The sequence below is a fragment of the Ochotona curzoniae genome, unplaced genomic scaffold (assembly GCF_017591425.1).
Source record: "Ochotona curzoniae isolate NIBS_2020 unplaced genomic scaffold, NIBS_Ocur_1.0 contig_1014, whole genome shotgun sequence".
Lineage (NCBI taxonomy): Eukaryota > Metazoa > Chordata > Mammalia > Lagomorpha > Ochotonidae > Ochotona > Ochotona curzoniae.
Genome location: NW_024464920.1, coordinates 45,957,304 through 45,982,126, shown reverse-complemented (window position 1 = coordinate 45,982,126; position 24,823 = coordinate 45,957,304). Strand labels below are relative to the sequence as shown.

The following is a 24,823-nucleotide window of genomic DNA, read 5'->3' as shown; positions in this document are numbered from 1 at the left end:
AAGAGTGTTAGCCTAGAACTAACACCCTCACACAGAAAGACACAATGAAGAAGCATACGGTGTGCCAGTGTCATGGCACAGCAGGCTAACCTGCTAATTGTGGTGCCAGCATCCTATGTGAACATTGGTTCAAGACCCAGCTGTTCAACTTCCTATCCAGCTCCCTGCTAATGTTCCTGGGAGAGCAGCAGAGGATGGCCCAACTCCTTGGGCCCCTGTCACCTATATGGGAGACCCAGAAGAAGCTCCAGGCTTCTGGCTTCAGCCTGGCCCAGGCCCAGCAGTCGCAGTCATGTGGGGGATGAACCGGCAGATGGAAGCTCTTTCTCCGTGTAATCCTCCCTTTCAAATAGATAAATCTTTTTTTTTAAAAAAAAAAAGGCACATAGACTGTCAAGCCAGGTTACTGGGCCAGCCTGCTAGCCATGCAGTTTACTAACCAGACAGCCATATGTCTGATCACAGATCAGAAACTGATGTGACTTAGTTTCTCTAATTGTAAAATGGGAATCACAAAAGCACCTACCTTACAGGATGGCTGCGGGGTTTGGCGTGGGTCAGTGCTTTGCATGGAGCTAATTCCAGTTGCATGAACTGTTGTCATGGCTCGCACACAGCCACACCATTTCCCTCCTGACAGACCAAAGGACAAGTTTCCAGAGAAGTTCAAAGACTGACCAAGGTCAAACAAGGAGGAAGTGGGGGACTTGGCGTCCAAATCCCATGTCATTTCTATCCCATCAGAGCAGCCTCTCAAAATAGGCCTGCGGCATTTCAGCTAATTTCCTCTAAGCCTTTCCGGGAGAGCCCGCTGCATGCGCACCCAGCAGCTCCCCCATTCAGCAACTCCCAAAGTCAGGGCACCTGCTGGGTGCCCACCTCTGCATGGGGCTTGTCCCAAGCCAGTTCCACTCAGGGAGCCTGGCATGATGTGCAGAAAGGACCTGGGAGCAGTGGAAGCAGTTTGGCAAGGTGGCAGGGAGGAGGAGGGCCATGGCACAATGTTCATGTGGGTGAAGAAGTGAAAGATCACCTGAATGGAAAAGGGAGAGGGGGTAACTTGAGAGGAGATCAAGCAGTCACCACAGTGTCAGGCACATCCCCAACCTTACCCCCATTCCATCTGCACCATCACCGCTGGGCCGACTGCACCTCCAGTTAGGAGTGAACAAGACCCGGCTACTGACCTCCGCAGGCTGGTAAGCCAGGAAGGGACACAGGACACGCAGAACAAAGTGCCACCACTGTGGTGGCTGGCATCTGAATGCAGTGGCAGGCAGTGGTAAGCCTGGGGGCAGTTTCAGGAAGTATGAGGCAGGAAACTGAGATCAATTCTTTTGTAGCCATGGGGGCGTCATGAGCAGCAGCAAGCAGGAAGCAGCACCCCATGCCTGTGCTGTCTTCAGAGGTCTCTCTCTCTCTTCCCAACCACCTCCCTCCCAGACTGACAGTCCAACGGCTTCCTCCCCCACCCCTTGCCTTTTCTCAATGATCATCTGGCCAGAAGATTAATCAAATGCTGCTAAAGCCGCTGTAGCCATGGCTGTGCGGGGCTGAGACTTTGTAGCAGCTTCCATGCCTATACAGAAGCCTCGGGGGGCCTCTGCTCCTCCTGTTCAGGGGCTTGGTCCAAGGCAGGGAGGGGGAGAAAAGATGGGTCCTTGGATCTGTCAAAGGCAACAATGGGACAGGAGTGACAACAGCCACTCCAGTGACCAGTTTTCATGAAGCTTCTCTCCACTCCCTCCAAATACCTAGCTGGTCCTGGAGGCTTTCGTGTTTGTGCCTTGCATGCGTTTAGGACAGGAGCCTGGAAGAGCCCCCACTACTGGTTAGACTAACTGGATTCCCAGCTAAATGGGAGCAGCAGACCAGCCCCGGGGGGGGGGGGGAGTGGCCCCCTCAGTTCCTGGTCCCTGTCCACCCGCCAGGATGCGACACCATGTGCAGAGCCCTGCAGCCTGTAAGCGTGGTCCTGGAGACCCTTAGGTGGCCTGGCAGAGGCTGTTGGGTGCTGATGCAGGGTCCTCCCCCAGGCACCTCTGGAAGCTGAGAGTGGTCCGAGGCCAGGCCTGAGTCTTTCTGAAAGCCACTGCCCCACCTGCTGCCCCACCGCCAGCCAGAGGCCAGGCAGCTAGGCAGCCAGGCAGGGAACGTTTGCGCCAAAAGTTTGTCATTGGGGAATCTCTCTCCTCTTTGACACTGAGAAATTATGAAGGCAATAACCTTAAGACAAAAAGTGGAGGAGACAGAGGTCCAATGTGGAAACAGCTCAGCGGCCCTCTGCCAGCTCTCCCCCACCCCACCCCAACTCTGGGAAAGAAAAAAAACAAAACTCCAAACTAGACAGTCACATCTTGACTCCGGCACATCCACCCTCTCAATGGCAAAACGGATCCAAGATTAGTGGCAAAGAGAAGGAAAAGCTGCCCATGTAGACGTGAGGTTGGAGTGAACCCCGGTGCTGGAGAGTCAGTATCTTGTCCTTCCCCCTTCCCCTCTCCCCCGCGGGGTGGTTTTCCACGGCCAACAGTTTATGAATGGCCCCGCATGCCCAGAGGGACTGCCACTCTCTTCGGCTTCCCATGCAAAGTGTCTACCCTTGGAGGGGGAAAACCACAGCCGCGACCCCCAAATACCGGTCACCTCCTTGGCACGCTTTCCCACCAATAATCTTTCCAAAATGTCTGCTTGCAGGTGCAAGGTTTGGAATTTCGGGCAGGACTAGAGACACACACAGTGCAAGGCACATCCGTGTCAGCCAGAGACAAAGCGATGAGAGAGACACAATCGAGCCCCCTAAAACAAATAGATACAACAACCCACCCCACCCTTCCAAAAAAAAAAAAAACAAGCAAAGTGAAAACGATGACGTCCGAAACACAGAGACCGGGTCTGTAGTTACCCATGCAGGTTATTTTTCTGCTTGCAGGCAGCCCCACGGCTGGTTGAAGTTTGGTGCCCGTCTGATTGTGGTGGGAGGGTGGTGTTTGGAGCTCTGGGCACGTAGAGATGGAGCGAGAAGGAGGCTGAGCTGGAAGGCGCACCGAAGGGGGAGGGCGGGAGAGGGGAAAGGGTGCGAGCGAGCGAGCGAGAGAGAGGGAGCTAGCGCGCTCCAGCGAAGCCTTCCTCCAAGCCCCGGCAAGCCCAGCCGGCCGAGCGCTCCTGGCAAGGGGCTGGGCAGGGCAGCGAGCCCCGCGCCCGCACCCCATCCCCGCCGCCTCCCCTTCCCCTCCCCACCCTCCTACCCCGGCCCGCACCCCAGGGAGCGAGCCCCACGGCCCGCGCCCCCCTGCCGGCGGGCCGGCCCCGAGCGCCAAGCGGCGGGCGCGGCGCGCGGAGCTGTCCAGTTCAGCACCGCCCGGCGCTGCAGTAGCTGGGAGCCTCGGCGGGGCCGCGCCGAGCCGGGAGGGGGGCGGCGGCCCATCCTGCAGCAAAGACGCCCGCTCCCTCGCTGGCGGCCGCTTTGCAGATAGGGGGAGGGAAGCCCGCCTCGGTGCTCCGGGAGAAACCCCCTCCCTCCCCCACTTCGCCGACTCTACCCCCGCCGCCGCCACCACCGCCGCCACCGCCACCGACAACAATACCCGCCGCGGCCGCGCCTGCCCGCCCCGCCACCGCCGCCGCCGGGGCCGAGCCATGGAAGGCGAGACCCCCGCACCTGCGCCGCTGAGATCCAGGGCTCACGGAATACCGGGGAGTCTGGTTTGAAGCGGAAGCGCCCGAGACCACCCCCCGCCCCCGCTCCACCTCCGCCCCCCAAGGAAGAGAACTGGCGAAGCCACGGATTTTTTCATGGCGCAGGCCGCAGAGCCGGGAACGAAGAGCGAAGCCCCCGGCGCAGCTCCCACAGTCTCTAACTGTCTAGGTCCCGACCATGGGAGGTGGTGTTGAGGATTGCGCCCTTCCCTGGCTCACTGTGGAAGCCATCTCCAAATTAGCTATCACATATGGAAACTGGAGACCAGAATTTTAGGAAAAGAGATTAAGGCATCTCACTTGGGGGGTGGGGGGTGTCTTTTTATTTTAATTTTTCCTTTTTTTTAATCACTGCAATTGGAGCAGTTTCTGATCTCAAAAGGCAAGCCTCTTTTCGTGTGATCTTTCTAATTTACACTCTTCTGTGAGCTTCTTACCGCCTTTTTTTTTTTAAATGTATCTCTCTCCGTCTTCTCTACTCACCCACAGATCTGTTATATTAGTAGAGGAATTCTCTTTATTGAATTTTTTGGGGTTTTCTGTTTTTGCCTCTTTTTGGCTTTAGTCCTTGCACCCTTGCACACACTCCACCGAGAACCAGAAGTCGGTTGGGTGTTTATATAATGAAGAATTATGGGGCTGTTTGATCGAGGTGTTCAAATGCTTTTAACCACGGTTGGTGCCTTCGCCGCCTTCAGTCTCATGACCATTGCTGTGGGGACCGACTACTGGCTCTACTCCAGAGGGGTTTGCAAGACCAAGAGTGTCAGTGAGAATGAGACAAGCAAAAAGAACGAGGAAGTGATGACCCATTCGGGATTGTGGAGAACCTGCTGCCTAGAAGGTATTTGCTTTCGCATCTCCTCCCCTCTCCACCCCGCCCCTCCGCTCCCCGCCGCACTGCCCCCCCCCCAGTCCCCTTCACATTCCACCATTTTCCCACTTCACTCCATCTACCACACGTCAAGGTTGGTTGGGTTAGTTTCAGAGGCAAGAGAAATCAAACAGGAAAAAGAAAAACATCATACTCTCACACCCTCTGCCACCCCCTTTCCCTAAAACCTGTCCGTCAGCATCCTGTGGGAAATGATAAAAACAAGAGACCGTCTCAAAAAGTCGAGCGGGCTCTACCTGCCTCGGCTTCATTAGGATTTGTCATTCCACTTGGCCCTGGCCGTGCAGGAGGAGACAAATAATTGCTTCTCTCAGTGCCATAGTCCCTTTTCTGCAATGATGAACTAAAAAATACTCTGTTTCCTTCCCTACCCCCTCCTCTGCACCTCACACTCTAAAAGTCTCAGGCATGTCAAAAAATCAAAAAGGAAAAAAAAATCTGTTGTTTCTAAGAATCCTTGCTTGGTAAATCCTAACGATTTCGGGGTCTCGAGAGCATTTTCTGATGACCGTGAGCCGCACACAGCGTGAGAGGCGGCTGGCTGTGTGCGTGTCTGTGTGTTTTAACGTTGACAAAGTCTAAAAATACATGCGTCTCTCGCAGGAAGCAAGCCCAAGTTCTAATAAACAGCAGTAGGCTTGCAGGTTAGGCTGAGCACCAACGCGCGTCCCTACAGAATGACATGCCTGCTAAGCAGGGTCCAGTGGAATGAATATTGCAGCCGGCTGGAGAGTCAGACATTGTGCCGGCAAGGCAGGGAGGGCAGCGAGGGCATGGGGAGGGTGAGGGGGCACTGTGGGGCACGGTGGGGTGGGGATATTCTCTGTTGGCCTTGATCTTGCAGGGTCGTTGAGATGTATGTCTGTGTGGTTGGCGGAGAGGCCCTCCTGGTGTAGGCTGGGAGATTGGGGGCTGGACCAAGGCATGTGCTGCTAAGAACCCATTAATAAGCTTGGGAAGGGGTGAGGGGACAACTCCTGCAGGTCACACAACCTACATGTAGCAAGAGACCTTAACCCAGGGGGCAGGGGGCCTGCATTTGAATGACTGTGTCCCGAGTGTACAAGTGACAGCCATCCCTGGACAGCTGGACTGTGTTTCTGTGGGGTAGGAAAGGCTCCTGTGCTATGTTCCCAAGGCGAGCCAGTCCTGGAGGCCGTAGGAGGCAGTGTGGGGAAGCAGGGACTGCAGGATTGTTTGTCCAGCTCAACATGGGCTGGCGATGCAGGCAGTTAAAGCCAAGAGGTGGGGGGAGAAGATGAGAGGGACTGGATTGGCAGAGGGAGAAACTGATGGAGCCCTCACTCTGGGGAAAGGTGACGGCGTAGCCAGGGGTGGAGAGGGTTCGCCCGAACTGAGTCCAAACTGCTCTGAGGGCAGTGGTGAGATCTGGGAGAGAAGTGGCTGGACCAGGCCCCCTCCCAGTGTTCCTGGTGCGCGCGCGGCTGAGTGACGGCTAGACATGTTTTGAATAGCTAAGTGACTTCATTGAGCGATGGTCTGTTTGACGCATACTGCATTTGGTGCCCTTTCTCAACCCAAGCTGCTGCCTTTCTCTCTCTCTCTCTCTCTCTCTCACACACACACACACACACACACACACACACACACACACACACTGCAGAGGCGCTCCTGGCTGGGTGCTGGGTGCCCAGCTCTCACAGGAGAGAGATTCTATCCCAGGGAATTAATAGGGACTTTTGCAGATGCATGCGCACCCACCCCTCCTCTTAAGAAAGAAAAAGAAAGAGAGAGAGAAGCCTTTCTTTCAGACAGCTCATCATTAGTGGAGGAAAAGACTTCCATTTAATTAAACATTTATGACGGACTTCTATTCCACACGAGAAGGAAGGCAGAGTGAATGAGGGAAGTGATCCCAGTAGCAATTTGCCGTGTTGGTGTCTAAGCAGAGTGATGGATCCATCTAGTTAAGAGAGGGAGCAAAGACAGGAGCTGACTTGAGGGGACACACTCCCAGTCATGATGGAGTGCTACCTGCAAACTCTTGGGCCAGGGTCTTACATGCAAGTTTGGAACCCACATTTTTCTAACCCCAGGAGGCACATAGACTAACAGTAGCCCCAGGATTACTTGTGCATCAAAAGGCTTAAGGATTTTTTTAAATTAAAATCCCATCTGTTGGATGTCCGTGTCCACCCCCACCATGCGCTGCCCACCTCTGTAACTTTCTCCCCACATTGCCACCCACCTCCCCACTGCCGTGTCCATGTCCCTGGATCACTCATGATTGTTCAACACAGCAACACTTCCCACAGGCCCCGGAGCACCTGCACCCCAGAGCCTTAGGGGTTCGGCCACTCCACCAAGTGGGTGCATCCAACCTCAGGCCCCCGACCCTGGCCTCCAAGCGATTAAGAGAGGCCCAGGCTTTGTTCAGATGCCTGGCGAGTCTTCACTGGTCACCAAGGCCTCTGCAGGCTGGGCCCTGGCCACACCGGGCCTTTAACTTCCAAAGTCTCTTTCAAGATGGGCCACAGCAGGCCTGGGACTGGCCTCAGCTGCTAATGTGCTCTGGAGATTTCAAGCCTCTGGTTCTCTTGGTTTCCAATGATTAGGAGTTCACTTGTTTCCAAAAGTTGGCCTTGTCAGCTCTTGGACGACAGTAGCCTGGCTGGCTTCCTCTGAGCACCCCTATTGGAGTCAGTGTTCATAAGATCCACTTGTTCATGCTTCTGGCTCCCCCAGCCTCTATGCATGTGAGAAATCAGACTTTAGGGAAGACCCCTAGCCATCACCTCCTTATCTGTGTTTTCTGCCCATGCTGGCAGGGAAGGATTTCTAGGTCTTCTCTCTGATCCACTTGCTGAGGCCTCCAGCCACAAAGCAGCCCAGTCCTGCCCTGATCTCTCTCACTCTCTGGCTTTCATTTGGGGTTTTTCGGCATTGGCAATGATTCTTCATGCTCACCTGCTAACAACCATAGGAACTGGAAAAGATTTTCTAGCCTCTATTGTGGCTTTTGAAATGAATGAATTTGCCAATGAGTGAGAAAAGACATGGCCACACTGACACAGGGCAAGGAGATTCCTGCAACCACCACCAAAAAAAATCCCCACATCCTTCCTTCCATTCCTCTCTACGGAGTGAATGAATGCAAGCTTTAGTGTGTGAACTGTGCAATGGGCTGGTGGCCTCAACCCTCCAGAGGCCACCAGCCCACTAAAGTCAGCACTTGCACACAGGTAGGTGGAGAGGACTGAGAGGAGCTCTTGAACTTATCAAAAAAAGCTGTAGAGTTTCCAAGCTGAGAGATGAATTGCTCCTTCCAGGGAAAGAGTTCATCTAGCCTGCAGCAGGACCAGTGTTCCAAGCATGCTGTCTCTGAGCCACACAGTGGCTTAATGCTTCGGAAGTTCACCTCCACTCTCACCCCAAGTAAGCGGCATCTCCAGGGGCAGGGAGAAATTCAGTCTCTTTCTCTGTCTGCACCTTGCTTCCCTCTGCCCAGGCGCTTTCCCTCAAAGGATTTGCAGCGCTGCAGAGCACGCGCCAGCAGCTGGTACAGCACGGTCTGTAGCACAAAGGAGCCCTGTTGCCTTGCTGTGAGGCACAGCAGCATCTTTTTTTCTCTGTCTCTCTCATCTGCCAAATTGTTCAGCTTCTTTTACATCCATTGCATCTCCAGTCTTTCCCTCCCCAAGCTGCTGGCTCATCATGCCTTTGCCAGCCACTCCACAGCCTTGGCCTCTTTGAGCCACAGGGCACTGAAGTATCCTGAATGATCTCTGCCAAGTTCATGGCTGTGCAGTCCTTGCTTGTCTTGCTACAGGAATGGAGAAAGCATTCCATGCCCTGGTGGGTCACAGCTGTCCGATTCTGTAGAAGGAGCAGGTTTTGTTTTGCTTGCAAGCTTTCCCACAAATCCTGATCCGCATATGTGGATGAGCCAAGTTGGAGGACACCAACGTGGGCCTTCCCACGGCAGGTGAATTGCCCCAGCATCCCTGAGATTATTTGGCTTTTTAAAAGAACTTTGGCAGACAGTAGGTGCATGTGAAATATTTATCCATGGGTTCATTCAGAGAGTCTGAAAATGACCTGAAATGGAAACCAGCACCATAAAGACATGTGACAGGTAATTGAGAGAGCGAGAGAAAAGAAAGAGGAAAGAGATGGGGAGAGAGACGGGAGGGTGAGGAGGTCAGAATGATTTGTTTGTTCTTCCTGGAACTTCTTTTTTAAAAGAAGAAGAATGAGTCACGAATCCATTATTCTAAAACTAAGAGGATTCAAGAAGAGTCAGCCACTGGGGCTGCTCGGCTGCTCATTGGTTGAAGTGAAGGCACGTTAGCCAAGGGAAGGTAAAAAGCAAAAAGGATCAGAACACACTGCCTTTATAGGGAAGGAAAAAGTACCTCAATGATTTTCTCTTCTTTCCTGTTACCAAAGTTCACCAAAGTTCCATTCATCCTTGATGTCCACCATATCTGACATCTTTGGGCTCAGAGCAGGTGTTATAACGGGCCATATTTGTCTGGCTTCCCCATCACCTTTCCTTTTCTTTATTTTTTAATAATCTACCTGTCCAAGGGCCTGAGTTCTAGTCCAAGGTTTTCCATAGATCCAGGCCTACCATTTCTAGCCATTCTCGTCTCGGCGGCCACACCCAACACTCTGCCCTGCTTGTTCCCTGAAGCTGAGCTGAATGAGGCCCCTGGGAGATTTGCACCAAATCTAGCTCATGGGGAAGGAGGTAGCAGAACCAGGCCCCTCCTGACTGTATCCAGACATCCTGACAGCCTGCAGGGGCCTGCCATGGTCACCACTCACCTAAGATGCTTGGCTGACACACACACAGCCCCAAGGAGCCGTGACCTGAGCCTGTGCACCTGCCTCAGCCAACAGACTACTCCCTCAGGCAGCCCTTTCTTTCCCCGTAGCTCCCCTCTCCCTTAGTGAAGGGTGACTCCTGGATTAAGACACTGAGCTTCAGCCAGCACTACATGTCTCCTTCTTTTTGCTTTTTTTTGTTTTCAAAGATTTATTTTATTTATTTATATATATATTTTTTTATCGGAAAGGCAGATATACAGAAAGAAGGAGAGACAAAGATCTTCTGTCCGATGATTCACTCCCCAAGTGGCCACAATGGCCAGAGCTGAGCCAATCCAAAGCCAGGAACTAGGAGCCTCTTCTGGGTCTCCCACATGAGAGTAGGGTCCCAAGGCTTCCGCCTGTCCTTGACTACTTTCCCAGGCCACAAGCAGGGAGCTGGATGGGAATCGGGTTGGAAGCTCCTCAACATTTAAAAAAAAAAAATGCTTTGGTTTAATGTTTTCAAGGCTTATCAGAAACAGGAAACGCCCACCAGCTGCTGCTCAGTTTGCAGGGGAAGCTTTGGGGTGTGGCTGGCGGAGGTTTACAGCTCTCTGCAGGCAGGGTTCACAGCTTGCAGAGCAGTCTTAGGAGCTATAGCTTGGGTCCAGTTTGTTGACCACACCAAGTCAGTTTCCTTTGCTGTAAGGAAAGGTGAGGGCCTTCTTCCTCATAAAGGTGGAAAGGGGGCATCAAAGATGAAAGAGACAAGTGTCATTTCTGGCCTCCTCCTCCTTTGAAATCACAATGAATCACCCCTCCCCTATACAGGGTAGTGGAGAAACATTATGGTAAAGAGAATTAAGAAAATAAGTTGGGGGCGAGCATTTGGTCCCAGTGTTCAGATGTCAGTTGGATGCTTATGTCTCCACAGAGTACCTGAATTTACATCCCGGCTCCATTCCTCATTCCAGCTTCCTGCTGGGGGAGTGGGCAACAGGTGACAGAGGCTCAAGGAGTTACCGCTGATAGCATTTAGTGGCTCAAACTGAACAAACCAGAAGGGGGATCAGTGAGAGATCTAGACTTGAGTTCCAGGCTCCTGGCTTCAGCCTGGCCCAGACCCAGCTGTTGCAGGCAGTTGGGGAGTAAACCAGCAGATGGGAGCACTCTCTCTCTCTCTAGTCCTCTTTCTCTGTGTGTCTCAATGCATGTTTAAGAAAGAAGTCTCTCTGGGCACAAAAAATCTTGATGTCCATGTGTGGGTTTGTGAGGATTCTCATTTTCCATGACCTTGTGACGCCCCCCCTCCGCGCTTATATCTTGTTTATTTCATTCCTCTTACCACCCCCTGTACATGGCCCTTATACTTATGTCTGCTTGCTAGCTTGGATACTAGGCTATCTGAGGGCTGGGTCTACAGCAGTGACTGTGATACAAGGTGGGAACCCACCCTGGTTGAGCAACGGACAAGAAACCACCATCCAGGACAGGGCGGGCCTTCAGAAATGGCCGTCTCTTCTCCTTGTCAGGGGGTTTTTGTCCTTTAGACCCAGTGAGCAGTGGTAGCGAAAACATCACTTTCTTTTGGAATAAATAGTGGATGCAACACAAAAGGCGAATGAGAGAGAAGCAAATGGGAGGGAGAGATGGGGAGAAAGATAGGGGAGAGGGTTAATGCCCTAAGACAGAATGATAGGAAGTGCTGGGGGAGAGGCTAAGGGTTTGAGATGGAAGGGCTGAGAGTGTGAGTCCTCTAGCCAGCTCCTCCACGCTCCATGCCACCCTGATCTGCACAGGCCAGAGCTTCCTGTGACTGCTCCCTGTTGGGCTGGAAAGGGGAGAACACAATATATCAGACCGAGAACACAAGAGGAATCAAATGGATAAAACTCCATGGCTCCTTTAGCCAAAAATTCACCTCCTAGAAAAATACAAGAGGACTTTGGAAAATAGAATTGAAAGAGTTTGCGTGGGCTCTTCAAAATATGCATGAAAATTCACAAGTATGGAAAAATGCATGGATTTCAATGGGGAGGCCCCAGTGTAAACTTACCTGTTCATTCCGTGTTTTAGAGGAGCCATGTCTGTGTTGTAAGCTTCCGGGTCAGTTCATGGGCATGGATAAGCAATTCCTTCCTGCACTGATTTTGTTGCTTCATCTTGGATGGGCCGTGGCCCACTGTCATGTCTGGGGAGTGAGAATGTAATGGGAAGCCACATTCTTCGGGGTCACTGACCTCAAGGTCCATGCAGCCTAGAGAGAGAGACCCAAAGATCCCCTCCCTCTTACGTCTGCACACACACACATAGCAACGTCACTATGTGCCACCAAGGCATGATACATGGGAGTCCAAGTTCATAATCTTGGGTTTGTGTCTCATCAGGGCAGGCTTCCCTGTAGAATCAAGATGGGAATGAAAGTCTGAAGGATGCTTTGAAATAACCAGGCAGAGAGGAAGGAAGAAAATGCCCCATAAGGGAACAGCAAATGCAGAAGGGATAAGGCAGGAAGCGGGACAGGCAGTGGGAGAAGGCCAGGGTCACCAACAACCGAGGTGAAGGGAAGAGTTGTGTTGGGGGGCAGGGAGTGGCTATGTGGGAGGCAGTCAGGGGACCCACCTGACCTTGCCAGTCTCACCCAGGGTTTTGTTCTTGGTCTTTCGGCTACTTGTTTGTAAGCTGTGTGACCTTAGCGTACTGAGTTCTTTGAGTGTCCCTGCTGTCATTTGCTCCTCTCATTGGCTCTGCCCACTCAGTTTTCACCCAGCCCTGAATGTAGGAGTCCCCCAGGCCTCCTAACATCCCCTAATCGTGTAGGGAAGTCAAGGCCACCAAACGATAATCTGCTACATGCAGAACACGACACATGTGGTGCCAAGCAGAGGGAAGCCGTGGCCTGCACGTCTGCTGCCGGGACCCTCCTGTGTGGGGCCCTAAAGCCCTCGCATCTCACCAAATGTCTCCTTTTATCCCAGACATCAGAGGCAGCCCCAGAGCCTGCAGCCCTCTTTGCCTCCTACCCGCCCGCAAATTCAGAGAGATTTCCTGTGTCTTCCACAACTGTAGGATCACACGGGATTGCGGCTGGAATCTGAATGAGACAGAGATCCGTGTGAGGATCCGGGGAACTAGGAACGAGAGGTGGGCGATTAGCTGTGCTCCCAGTGGTAGGGAGCCTTTATGTCGGTGCCCATGAACCCCCAGGGCCACACCTGCACCCTACTCCATCCCCCTGGAACACAGAAAGGGCCCCTTCCTCCAGTTGCCTTCTTCTTCCACTTCTAAGGCACCGCCAATTGTGAGACAAATGATCTACGTCCCAGAAACAGCTTTGGAGTGGGGACGGAAAGCAGATCTGATGGTCCACATTAATTGTAAAACAAACCCCAATTGCATCAACTTTGAAACTGCAGTTGGGTATCCCAGAACAGGGAGAATGATGAGCTCTCATGCTGTCAGGCCCAGGGGCAACCTTTGCAGATGCAGCCTCTGGTGCCTGCCCCCTGACTTAGGAAGTAGCAGGGGGTGGAGGAAGGGACAGAAGGGACAGCTTTTCTTGTCAAAGTGTGGTGGTCCCTTGCTGTTCAGCAGCAGAGCACCTCCCAGGTGTGCCAGGGGATGCAGAAAGAGCTAAAGGCTCCAGTTCGGCTCTTGAGGAGTCCAGTCTGGTAAAGAAGCTGCACCAGCAAACATGATGATGACAAGTGTGGCAGATTCTGGGAACACAGAGATTGGGGACCTCGGTGAAAACTGATTCTCTCTCCCCTGGTGTCTCTGAGCTTGGGCAACCTCACAGCTGCTAACGGGAATACCAAAGCTGAAATTCAGGGTCCCTCCCAGTGATGTGGCCACCGTGGCCTCCTTGTACAGGGCATCTACACTCTCTGCCTTCCCCGCCCCAGGCCAGCCTGTCCCTGGCCTCATCACCAGGCTTGATGCACCTGAAGCCATCCTTGGCTGCTGGTCCCAGGCTTGTCCTTAGTCCAAGATCACGCCATTGCCCTGCCCTCTTCACCATCACATTCCCCCTGCCCTTTCCAACATTAGTGTGGAATTCTCCCCTTCCCATCACACACACACACACACACACACACACACACACACACACAGACATTTCCTCCATGAGATCCTGCAAAGGCGGCACCTCCTCTTATACCATCAGCCACTCTAACATAGCAATACCGACGGCAATAATAATAACAACTGCTCAGGCATGCAGTATTTGCTTCATGTTCAATGGAGTAGGTTAGGTCTTATTCGGCTTTCACATTTCTGAGGGTGTGGAGCCGTTCGTTACTGGGTTCAGAGATGTTATGTCACCTGCCCAAGGTCACACAGCCAGTTGTAGAGCTGGACTCCCAACCCAAGTCTGCCTTTTGTTATGCTGATTGTGTTAGCAGTTCTCCCCCTACCCTCCCTCTGCACCGCCCCACACACTATATACAATCATTTGAGAAGCTGACAGCAGGGCTGGACAGAGGTGGCTATTTGAAACCCCTTGCAGGATGAAGTCAGAATTGCTTGGGCCTCACTCCTTACCCAGGAAGACTGGAGGAGAATGGAAGGACTACCAGGCTTTCTTGTTGCTATGGAAACAAAAAGGGCACTTCCTGATGCCAGGACCGCCTTGCCCTCATAGGTGTGAGCCCCCAACACCCTTCTCTGCCTGGAGCTCAGCTGTGGGCCTCAGCATTGCTGTCACCTCCCCCTGCATCCCTGCCACCAGGGTGTGTGCTCTCCCTGCCTCCCTTTGGCACACCGTAGACCCTGAGGCCCCTTACACGTTTCATCCGTAAAGTTTTCCAAGTTGCTGTCATGTGCCAAGCACCAACTCAGAAAGTGGTGTGAGAGAACGGTGCTTTGGGGAGAGACTGCAGCGGGTATAGACTTTGGGCAGAGGTCTGCGTGTGGGAGAGGTGGCAGGGGAAGGTCATCGCTGACCCTGCACTTGAGTGTGGTGAAAATCACACAATGCCATTTCTTATCTGAAATCATTATCACACATAACACACCCTGGCTTTCCCAGCAGGATCGTACCCAGAGCACGTGCACTCATGTGGGCTCTGACACCTGATGGCCTGGGCATCAGATCCATATCTTGCCACTTTCCAGCTATGTGATATTCAACCAGGAACCCATGCTCCCTAAACTCTAAAAACCATGGAGTGGGGGGTCATGCTTGCACCTACCTTTGTGAGCTGGTTGTGGCAGTTTGGGGTGATGTTGCAGGTGCCCACTGGCAGCCAAGGCTCAGGTAGAATCAGAGAGCTTGGTGCTGCCCGTGGCTTCTTGGATGAGTCCCGTTTTCACAGCTTCTGAGGGGACCTGTCAAGGAGTTGCATGGTGGCCTTCATGGGTTGTACCAACTGGAAACTTTCTCATCAAAATCCATAATGTGGGCTTCCCTAGCCATAAAAAAAAAATCAGAAGATTTTTGTCACCCAGAGCTTTGTCCCTGCTTGGGGACAACTGGCAGGAGGCGGAAGGCAAATGTCTCTTCGGCAGGGCAGGTGCTCTCTGCACGGCTGAGTCCCCTGCACTCTCAGGCAGCTTCCCTCCCCAGAAGTGGCCCTTGCCTGGCCTCTGCAGGCTCCTGAGAGTTTGCAAACCCTCCACCGTGCCATTGGCAAATCACAAGCTGCACTTTAGTCTTTTGACAGTTTAAAACCGCACTAGTGCAACTGGAGTGTAGTGGCTTCCAGCACCACAGGCACATGAGCCAAACCTCTGCAACACGGATATATATCCCACCTTCCTGCAGGCCAGGTACCAAGCTGGTCCCCACTTCTCCCTGTGCCCAGCAACCCAGGGCAGTGAAGGCTCTCACACATGCTACGCATTGCTCCCACGAGCTGCCCTTGGCCCCCAGGGGGAAGTGCATGCCTCCCTTCATGGTCATGCTGACCAGCCCCATGGTACACCTGACTTGGTAAGGAAGGTGGTGCAGGGAGAGGGGCAAGGGCTGGTGGAAGTGTCAGGGGATTCTCTCCATCTGTTTTTATGCCTCTAAGAGCAGGAAAGTCTGAGTCTGGAAGAACAGCCCTGCATCTGTCCAAACAGGATCTGAATTTCAAGATGTGCAGGGTGCTCTGGGAGAATGGCCAGGGACTGCTGATCCAGTTCAGGACCTGTTGAATATGAATGTCCATCAGCTGGCCCTGTACCACAGGTCAGCTACTCCTCTGTTCCTCTCTCCCTGTTCTGTTTGCTTTGCTATATGCCCTGCTCTCCGGATCTGCCTGTTTCCACTGTATACTGTTTCTCTCCTAACCAGAATCTGAGTTCTGTAAGACCAAGGTGCTGATTTACAGCCACAGTCCTAGAGCTGAGATGGGCTCCTGGCACAGAATAGGTATTGAGTAGATGCTCATGGCCTGGAGAAGACACCAGAAGGAGATTGAGAGCTGGAGGAGACAGGTGGTAGTGCAGGCCATGGCCACTGAACTCAGGGCCCTGAGAAGTGCATGGGACTGTCAGACAAGAACGGAGATCCTAAACCAGTGCCCTCTTCAGCGGGTTCTGCAGGATGCAGAGGAGTTCACCATGCCAAACAGGGGAGAAGGCCCACAGCAGATGCAAGTACAGAAATTATCCAAGGGTGGCTTCACCCCACAGGATGAGGTCAAGCAAAGAGCCCTGACAGTTTAAAACCACACTGGGTCCAGAGCAGCAGCTCTAAGACTTGAATGTGGACAGTTGCCTTAGGAGCTTGGGACAAGCCCAGTGCTGATGGGAACATCCAGGTGGACATGGAGACATGGCACTTTCAGCTCCCAGGTGAGCCTGATGTCACAGGTCTCTGGACCCCACATCAAGAAACCTGACGCTTATCCTTGCTGCTGCTGTCCACTCCTAGTGCTTTCCTGTCCAGTCAGTTCAGATTTAGACCCCCCAGATTGGGCTTCCCGGGACCTATAGCGGATAGCCAGGGAACTAGGTACCTTCGGGCACACTCTCGGCAGAGTCTCGGCTGCATGTCCCAGCTCCTGGCAGCTGTACACACTCCCCTTGGCCCCGTGGACCCTTCCCACATCTTCAGGGATAACAGCAGGTTGGAGTCTTCCTCACGGCTTCATGCCTCCTTCCCACATAAGGACCCTTAGGACGATAACCCTGAGCCCAGACAGGTCATCCAGGTCATTTCCCTGTCTTTTATTTTTTAAAGATTTAATCTTTATTTTTATTTGAAAGGCATATTTACAGAGAGAAGGTGGGACAGAGGGAACCAGAGAGAGAATCTTTCATATACTGCTTACTCCCCAAATGGCCACAGTGGCCAGAGCTGGCTGGTCTGAAGTTGTGAGCCAGGAGCTTCTCCCAGGTCTCCTATGTGGGTGAAGGGACCCAAGGACTTGGGCCATCCTCAACTGCTTTCCCAGGCCCCAGGCAGGGAGCTGGATTGGAACTGGAGTAGCTGGGACAATAATCAATGCTTATAAGGAATGTGGTTGCCACAGGCAGAGGCTTAGCCTACTATCCCATGGTACTGGCCCCTCCCTGTCTGATGAGCAGCGTTAACCCCACTTGCAGTCTTCACTCTGCTGTATCATGAAGCATACATGAGCTGCAGGAATTGGGGTATGGACCTCTTTGGGGAGTCCTTCTTGTTTGCTTCATGTCACAACCTCAGAATGGTAGGGATTTTAGAACTGGTACCAGGAAGGACAATATTAGGCTACAAATGATGGTGGCTTCAGTAAGATAAAAAGGCTCTTTCATGTAAATAAACCTGCAGGCCTGAAGTATGGGACTATTCATACCTGGGGCATTGCCCACTAGATGAGACTTTATCCGGGGAGGTGGACAGGAAGCTATTCCCAGCATCTGGTGGGTCCACGGTGTATATTTGGCACAGGGAAAGGGTAGATGGGGCTGACAGAAGCTGGACGCAGGTGCCAACCTTTGGCTCTCCCCGCAGATGCTATCGCCAAATGCACAAGGATCTGCCCACTTCCTGGGGCATCTGCTTCGTCAGTGTCCATCTCTTAGCAGGGCCAGGGGCTGCCCGACTACCATGCCCCTACCACTGGCACAGTGCCTAGCCCAGGAGGGTGGTATTTGGTTGCTGGACAGAGGATTGGCCACTGATTTGGAATGCAACTGTGAAGGCCTGGGATAGGTCCTCAGCTGCAAATGTCAAGAACAGGAAGGAGTGCTCGCTTCGGCAGCACATATACTAAAATTGGAAGAACAGGAAGGAGAGGAACACAGAGAGGAAGGACAGGATGTGGGTGGAGGAGGCCAGAGGGACAAATGGATGTGAGCCTCAGCTTCCCAGGGAAGCGGCGGAAGTCGGGGGAGCAGGTGTCTCCTGGCTACACTCCTTGAATCCCGGAGTCCTCTCGGGAAGAACATGGGTCACTGGATGACAGAATGGCCTGGCCTCAAAGGTCTGCTTCAAAGGTGTCCCTCAGGCAGGTGTGCCCGTGGGCCATTCTAGAGGCCAGGGGGATGGGGGAAGTGGGTGTGCCTGGACAGGACTGGTTGAAGGTGGATCCCGCCTATACCTAGTCAGTGGGTGTTTAGACCACCTGCCAACAGGAACCACCTCAAAGGCAGGAAGCGGGAACTGTGCAGGAGGGGACCCAGAACAGAGGCCCACCTGGGGGAGGGAAGATGATTGGGCTCAGGGCTGTCCTCACAGAGATGGAGTCTTGGGCCATTGGGTCAGAGCAGGACAAGTGGCAGCAATATATGGGAAGAGGTCTGTCCCATCTCCAGGTGGGAACAGAGGCCCCTGCTCCTCAAATACCCAGCCTAGCAAGGGACAAGATGGCATGGAGGAAGCCCAAGAGAAGAAATGTGGGTGGCCTGGGCCACAAGAGCAAGCCACAGGGCCTGCAGCCAGGGCCTCAGCCGGCAGGAGGCAGAACCACAGCCACCAGAACCAATGGATTTTCCCTCGAACCCAACCCTTTCTGCCCTAGTTTCTTCCTATATTGATTGGGCAGCGTGATCCAGCAAAAGCCTCTGCCGGGCTGGGCATGGATTTTGACTGGTTTTGCTACCTCGGGCAGGCAGCATCGTGACAACAGGAACAGGTACTTAGCAGACAGGATACAGTTCACATTCCAAGACTCTCTGTAACGCACCTGGACACGACAAAGGGGCTCAAATAGTGGAGGATGCTGGGGGAACGTGGCTCTCAGCTGACATTTGGCCTGGACAAGGGGCTAGTAGGGATAGCGTCCTGGGGATAGGCGGCTCCCCTCCTCCCTTGCTTGCTGGTGTTTGCAGGAGGATTGTACTTTTGATTTCCCTTCGAGGCCCCCTCCCTGAGATTCTGAGAGAATTAGCTTTTCTGTCCATCAGTCAGAGAAGGGCTTTGCTTGCCCATGCTGTGGTTTTCAAAGAGGGATCCTTGTGCCTCGGTGAGTCCCCTGGGTAAAGTGGCATTGTGTCTGCATGGAGCTCATTCTCCTCCTCCTGCATTCTTCCTTCATCTGCAACTGACTTACCTCACCCCAAGTCCAATATCTGTTTCACTGTGTTACTTGGTGAATCATGACAAAAGCAGTATCTGTACTTGATTGGTATGGATGCAAACTTTCATTAGTATAGAAGCAAATTTTTTTGAAGATTTATTTTCTTTTTTTGAAATGCAGATTTACAGAGATCTAGAGGGAGAAAGAAAGGAAGAGAGAGAGAGAGGGCAAGAGAGAGAGAATCTTCCAACTGCTGGTTTACTCCTCAAACAGCTATAGTTTGCTGGAGCTTGGGCTATTTCAAAGCCAGGAGCCTGGAGCTTCTTCCTGGTCATCCATGTGGGTGCAATGGCTCAAGGACTTAGGCCATCTTTTGCTGCTTTTCCAGACACATTAACAGGGAGTTGGATTAGAAGTGGAGCAGCAGGAACTCAAACTGTCACCCATTTTGGGATGCCAATACCGCAAGTGGAGACTTAATTTAATCATGCCACTGCACCAGCTCTGTAGGTACAGATATTTTTTTTTAATGTTTTTGAGCCACAGTTGTTTGAATGAATGCAGGACCCACAGAGAAGAAAAGGCAGGTTCACTTGCTGGGAAGAAGCTCAGGGACTTCCCGGTGGTGCCGGTGCCAGTAAGGAAGACAAAGGTCAAACAGCATTAGAGTAATGCCAGGCAGATCAGAATTCCTCTCTTGGATGAAGTGACATAGGAGCCCTCAGAAGATAGCCTCGGGCGTTAGGACTCAGAGAGCAGTCCAGAAGGGGCTCAGCCAATTCTCTTTAAATCTGACTCAGCCACTTGTATTTCCTATCTTCCCACCATCCAGAAAGTAAGCGCTGGACTTGAGCTTCAAGTGTTGAACTCCGACCCCCAGTGCTGTTTCTCTTGTGCAGATCCAGCACTGTCTTGTTAGACCCCCAGCCCACTGGGAAGAAACATGGTTCTCTCCTACACGGTTGAATGAGTCCACACATTAGTAAGGATAGAAGCTCATTTCTGAGTATGGAAGTGGGGGCCCGACGTAAATCAGTCTCTTGTCTTGGCAGTAGGGAGAGGCCAGGAGGATAGATGGGATGCTCCCCCACCCCAGGGGGAGCAGAGAGTAAATTTGCTCCCCTTTGGAGGGATTTGCAATGCCATGAGCTAGTTGGCTCCAAGAGCCCCCTTTGGGATGGCAGGCATGGGGGAAGTAAGTGATCTCGCAATGAAGTTGATGAGATTCTAATAGCTAGACAGATGGCCTGAAAAAAAAAAATAGTGATTTTTTTTAAATGAGGGAAAAGACTTCCATAGCTTCCCTTCAATTAAAACAAAGTGAGAGTGGCCATGCCAGAAGGATTTATCACCATTATTAGTATTGTCAGTTTGGACGTCTTCTTGTTAATAACCGCGGGATTGGGCCTCCATAATAAATTAGAGCTGCATTCTCAAGCAAATTGGAGGGTGGAACTGTCCACCGACTTTCGATGCCGTTATTATTATTTTGGCTTCACTTGATTTCACAATTTAATAATTATCCTGAATGATTGTGCAATTGTTCTCATTCACGCAATCAGCCATGGGTCACTCAGTGGATGCTTCAGGCCCCATCTCAAGATCTTCAGGTTCCCTGCAGTCCACCCCCTACAGGTAGAACTCAATATTCAGAAACCTGGGAAGAGGAGGAAAGACCAAGGGACTCTTGCAAAAGAAAGAGAAGACAGAGAAAGAAGGGAAGGGGAACAGTATCCAGCGAGCCCCCTCCTGCATGCCAAACAGTGTTGTCCAGTAACAACTTTGCAAAACCTGCTTCGGGATTCCCATTGGTGAAATGACCATGTCCGGAGCTAGAGCTAGCAGGGTCAGACCTGGGAGTGGTGGTCACCTTCATAAGATGTCTCCACTTTCCCTACTTCAGCATTGGGAGGTGGGGTCAGGCAGTTGTGAGGACTGTCCCCATCCGTCTCCTACCACTCCTGCAATTTGGAAAAGGACAGCCATTTCACACAGGCACCCTGACTCCTGGTGGGCCACTGTCCTACTTCCCCGATCCAATCATCAGATGCTCCCAGTGGCTGAGCAAGGCATGATGGACACAGGCTCCCTTCAGCTGCCCCAGAAGTAGGTCTTGCAGACAGGAAATATGATGCGCTGTGTATACACAGGAAGTGTGCAGGTGCCGCATGCGCACCTGCCCATGGCAAGAAGTCCCATTGCTCCTGTGAGAGGCCAGGAGCAGAAAGACATCACCTGATTTTTCTGCTTAGTCATTAGTGGAGTTGAGATTTCAAACATAGTCCACCTGAGAGTCCAAATGTAGTGGGTCTCACGGCAGCCTCAGCGGCATAAATTTTGGTAGGAGACGAAAGGAAGAAGAGAGAGAGACCCGGGAAGCGGCCTCCCGGGAGACTGAGAGCGAAGGTAGCAATCCACAGGACTCTGGATTTCATCCCTTTGCTGCCAGAAGCCAATACTCAAGTTTGATTCTGCCAGCATTTGCTGGGTGCTGACAAAGTGCAAATCATCCCACCCGAGCACTGGGTGCTGCCCGAGGAGTGGATTTACTGCCTTCTCCCTATTTAAAGACTGCGACCTCTGAATAAAGAGATGGACTCCTTCCCACAAAGAAGGGAAATAATTGAGTTGCTCTTCTCCACACTGTTTTCAAACAAATGCTCCGATCTCTCCAGTGGGCATTTAAAGGAGGTGTTCTTGGCATTCTGTTTTTATTTATTTTCTTTCTGTTTGAAAGCCAGAGAGAGAGAGAGAGAGAGAACTTTCATCTACAAACTGGCTCTCTAAATGCTGACAACAACCTGGAGAGGCCAGGCCAAAACTCCATGCGGGCCTCCGCTAGACAAAACAGTGTCCAAAGCACCTGAGCCACCAGCCTGGGTTGCCTCCCAGGGTCCACACCTGCAGGAAGCTGGATCACATGCAGAGCAACCATGACTCTGACAGGCATGCCACGTGACAATTTCTGCCTGTGTGCCAAACCCCTGTCCCATCGTTCTCTGTACGCCAAGGTTCTGCTTTGGTTACCCACTTCTGAATGCTTCACCCACTGAAAATGAAGGTGTCCAGATGAGGAGAAAAGGAAAAAGCCACTGGAACTCAGCCCTAAGCCAAAGACGAATGATGGAGGGTGACAGGGAGGCAGAAAAGGCACTGGGTTTTTTTGGCTTCTAGAGAGCTCAAACTCTTGCAATAAAATAGAAGATCATCTTCCTGTTCTTTTTAAACAGTCAATGTGTAGGTGAAGAAAATGACAGGAGAGGATATCATTTCCGAGGGAAAGGTCAGCCTTGGAGCTGTTCACGGGTGGCGGTGGTGGTGAAGGTGTAGTGATTGTGATGGAGGAGGTGGTAACACAGTCATGGTGACTGTGACCCAGGGTGGGGGTAGCGAGGGAGGTGGTGACAAAAGGTGGTGATTGTCGAGAGCCATAATCACTACCATTTGGAACAATTCTTCATCGTTTCTAAAACCTTCCATTCACATTCCTTCAAAGGAGGCGAAAAACTGGGTTTTACAAAAAACAGCTGTTTCTTTTGAAATTAGTATTGGACAGGCAGACAGATGGAAAGAGCTACTAATGGCTGATTCAATTCCCAGATGCCCACTGTTGGACCAGGGCCAAAGCTGGGATGCAGGAAGACCCTGCAGGCCCCCTCACAAGGGGGACTTGAACCATCACCACTGTCTCCCAAGGTCTGCATGAGCAGGCAGCTGGAGCCAGGAGCTAGAGCCAAAAATCAAATCTCAGATGTGGGTCCCGGATCTCATCACCACAGGTAAACACCTGTTCCCAAACATCCATCATCTCCAAGCCTAGCTCCACCTTAAGTGTCACCCCAGCTCGGCCACATTCAGGGTGAAAGGGGACTATGGTAGTTGCTTTCTCCATCACACGTCACTGGACAGTTGGATGGAAGAGGGAAGGGCACTTAGGGAAACGAGGGCAACACTACAAAAACCCTGTCTAGTCTTCCCTCGGCCCCGTCATCCTCACCCTCTCCCCGCAAGGTTTCTGGGTCCTTGAAATTGCTAGTACTTAATGTCCTTGTCGCCCGAGGACTGGTTAGCAGCCTTTATAAAATGCATAAATGATTGCAGTCTGGCTCCTAGTGGATAAATAAAGATCACTTGTGATCATTGAAACATATTTATTTTTTAATTAGGCGGCAGCAAAGAATGAGGACACCCTGGAGAACCGTTTCTGATACCCTCTTAAGAAGCCCCTTCTGCCATGGCATGGGGGTGGCAGGGGCAGAGGTGGCATCTGTAGCCACGCCTCTGTTCTTTTCACATTTTTATGTAGACTTCAGTCCCTGCCTGTCAAGTGTATCACCCTTCACCACAACTAATCACACATTGGGATTTATTTTTCTCAAAGAAAATCTGAAATGTTGACAGATAGGCTGCCCACAAAATGATTTCTTTAAAAATAACCTAATAATGGAATATCAGATGAAGGCGCGGGCAGCTGTGTGGTTTCCTCTGGCCATGCCAGGTGCCGCGGTAATTGCCTGCCCTGGCTTGTGCTATGAAGTTGAATTGAGAATGCGGGCCGTGTCGGAGGGCCTGACCTTGCAGCAATGGCACAGGCCTGTGTCCTTGAGAAGTGGGGGCCAGAGAAGTGTTTGGAGCGGGATTTGCAAAATGAGAGATGTGGGTCCAGTTCTTGGGGGTGTGCCTCGGGAGAGAGGCCAGGGTGGCTGTGCCTATGTGAGACTGTGTCCTCTATGCCAGGGGAAGGGATGGTGGTGGCGTGGCTGGGTGAGAGGGGAACAGATCTGGCTCCGGTCCGCAGGGGGTGGGCAGGGGGAACCTAGAGGGAATGGGTGTGTGAACAACAAGCATAGGGTGAAGGTGAGGTCAGCTCTGTAATATAAGAGCTGGGTTGGGGGCGGGGGCGGGAGGGTTGGATATTATTGCATGTGTGCAGGCCTGGGGGAGGGGAGGGGAGAGGATGATGGCAAATTAGGTCATGTCTTTGTGGAAATGATGAGAGAATTGGGTCAGAACTGTGGGGGAGAAGGCTTGAGAATTGGGTCGAGCCTTTGGATAGAAGGGGGAATTGGGTCAAGTGTGGCCGGGTATGGGAAGAGCATGGTAGAAGGTGATGGTTGGAGTGGGCTGGCTCCCTGAGCTCCGTGGGGGGAGGGGAAGGAGGGAGCAGCCACGAAGCTCCCCTCATAACTTCCCAAGTCCCTTGACTGGGAGCCTCCTCTCCTGCAATGCTGTACTTTGACTGAGCTCTCTCACTGCTACCCCAAATCACACGCCGTCAATCTGTGCCAGGCCCCACTGTTGTTCATTCTGCAGCACTTTGCAAGCTAACCCACACCATGCTGGCTTTCGTGGCGGGGTTGGGGTGGGGGGATGTAGTAATTCTGGATTTGCACAAAAACTTTTTTTTTTTTTACTGGAGATCTATGGCTAGCGGGTGGTTGCCTTGCCTCTGGGGTCCTGGCTGCCCACACTCCAATACCCAATCTCCCTGCTTCTCCTCCCTGACTGCTAGCATCCTTGCATGACTTGGAGTCTCAAAAAAAATTGTAAATACAAGCTGCCTAATATATTCCTTTCAATGGCTTCCAGGCTGGCTTTGTTCAAATCCATGCAATCACAGAGCCGTGGAGCCACAATAGCCCTCCAAATTAAAAGGAACAGACTTTTGTCAATCAGCTGAACTCCGATTGGCTACTTGGTTGAATAGAAGTGTTCTCCAACACAGAGTGTATGCCATTCGGTTTGCCTTGACGCTCTGCAGAGAAATGCCTGAAACCCATGAAACTCTATTAGAGTTGAGTGGGACCACAGTGTTGGCACATACCAGGGTATGTTTCTCTGGTAATTTCAGCCTTGTGAATGCCCTGTTGTAGGTTAAGTAGCGTTTCTCCTGAAGTGTGTGCCCTTGATGTGCCATCTCCCCCTGGGACCTCGGCATGGAGTGGCAATGAACCTGATGAACTAGGAATGCATGTGTTGAGCCTGAGTTTTTGGTTTCTTTGGAGAATTCCCTTCTGTTGCTGTG

At 52.1% G+C, this 24,823-nt stretch overlaps 1 protein-coding gene across 1 annotated transcript in view; it reads left to right on the top strand.

Annotated features, from left to right (window-relative positions):
• Positions 1-4,263: 4,263 nt before the first annotated feature.
• Positions 4,264-24,823, top strand: part of CACNG2 (calcium voltage-gated channel auxiliary subunit gamma 2) — an 88,629-nt gene continuing 68,069 nt past the window's right edge. The window contains exon 1 of the mRNA XM_040991031.1: positions 4,264-4,543. Coding sequence (XP_040846965.1) covers positions 4,333-4,543 — 211 coding nt within the window. The 5' untranslated portion in view covers positions 4,264-4,332. The remainder of the gene's footprint in view (positions 4,544-24,823) is intronic.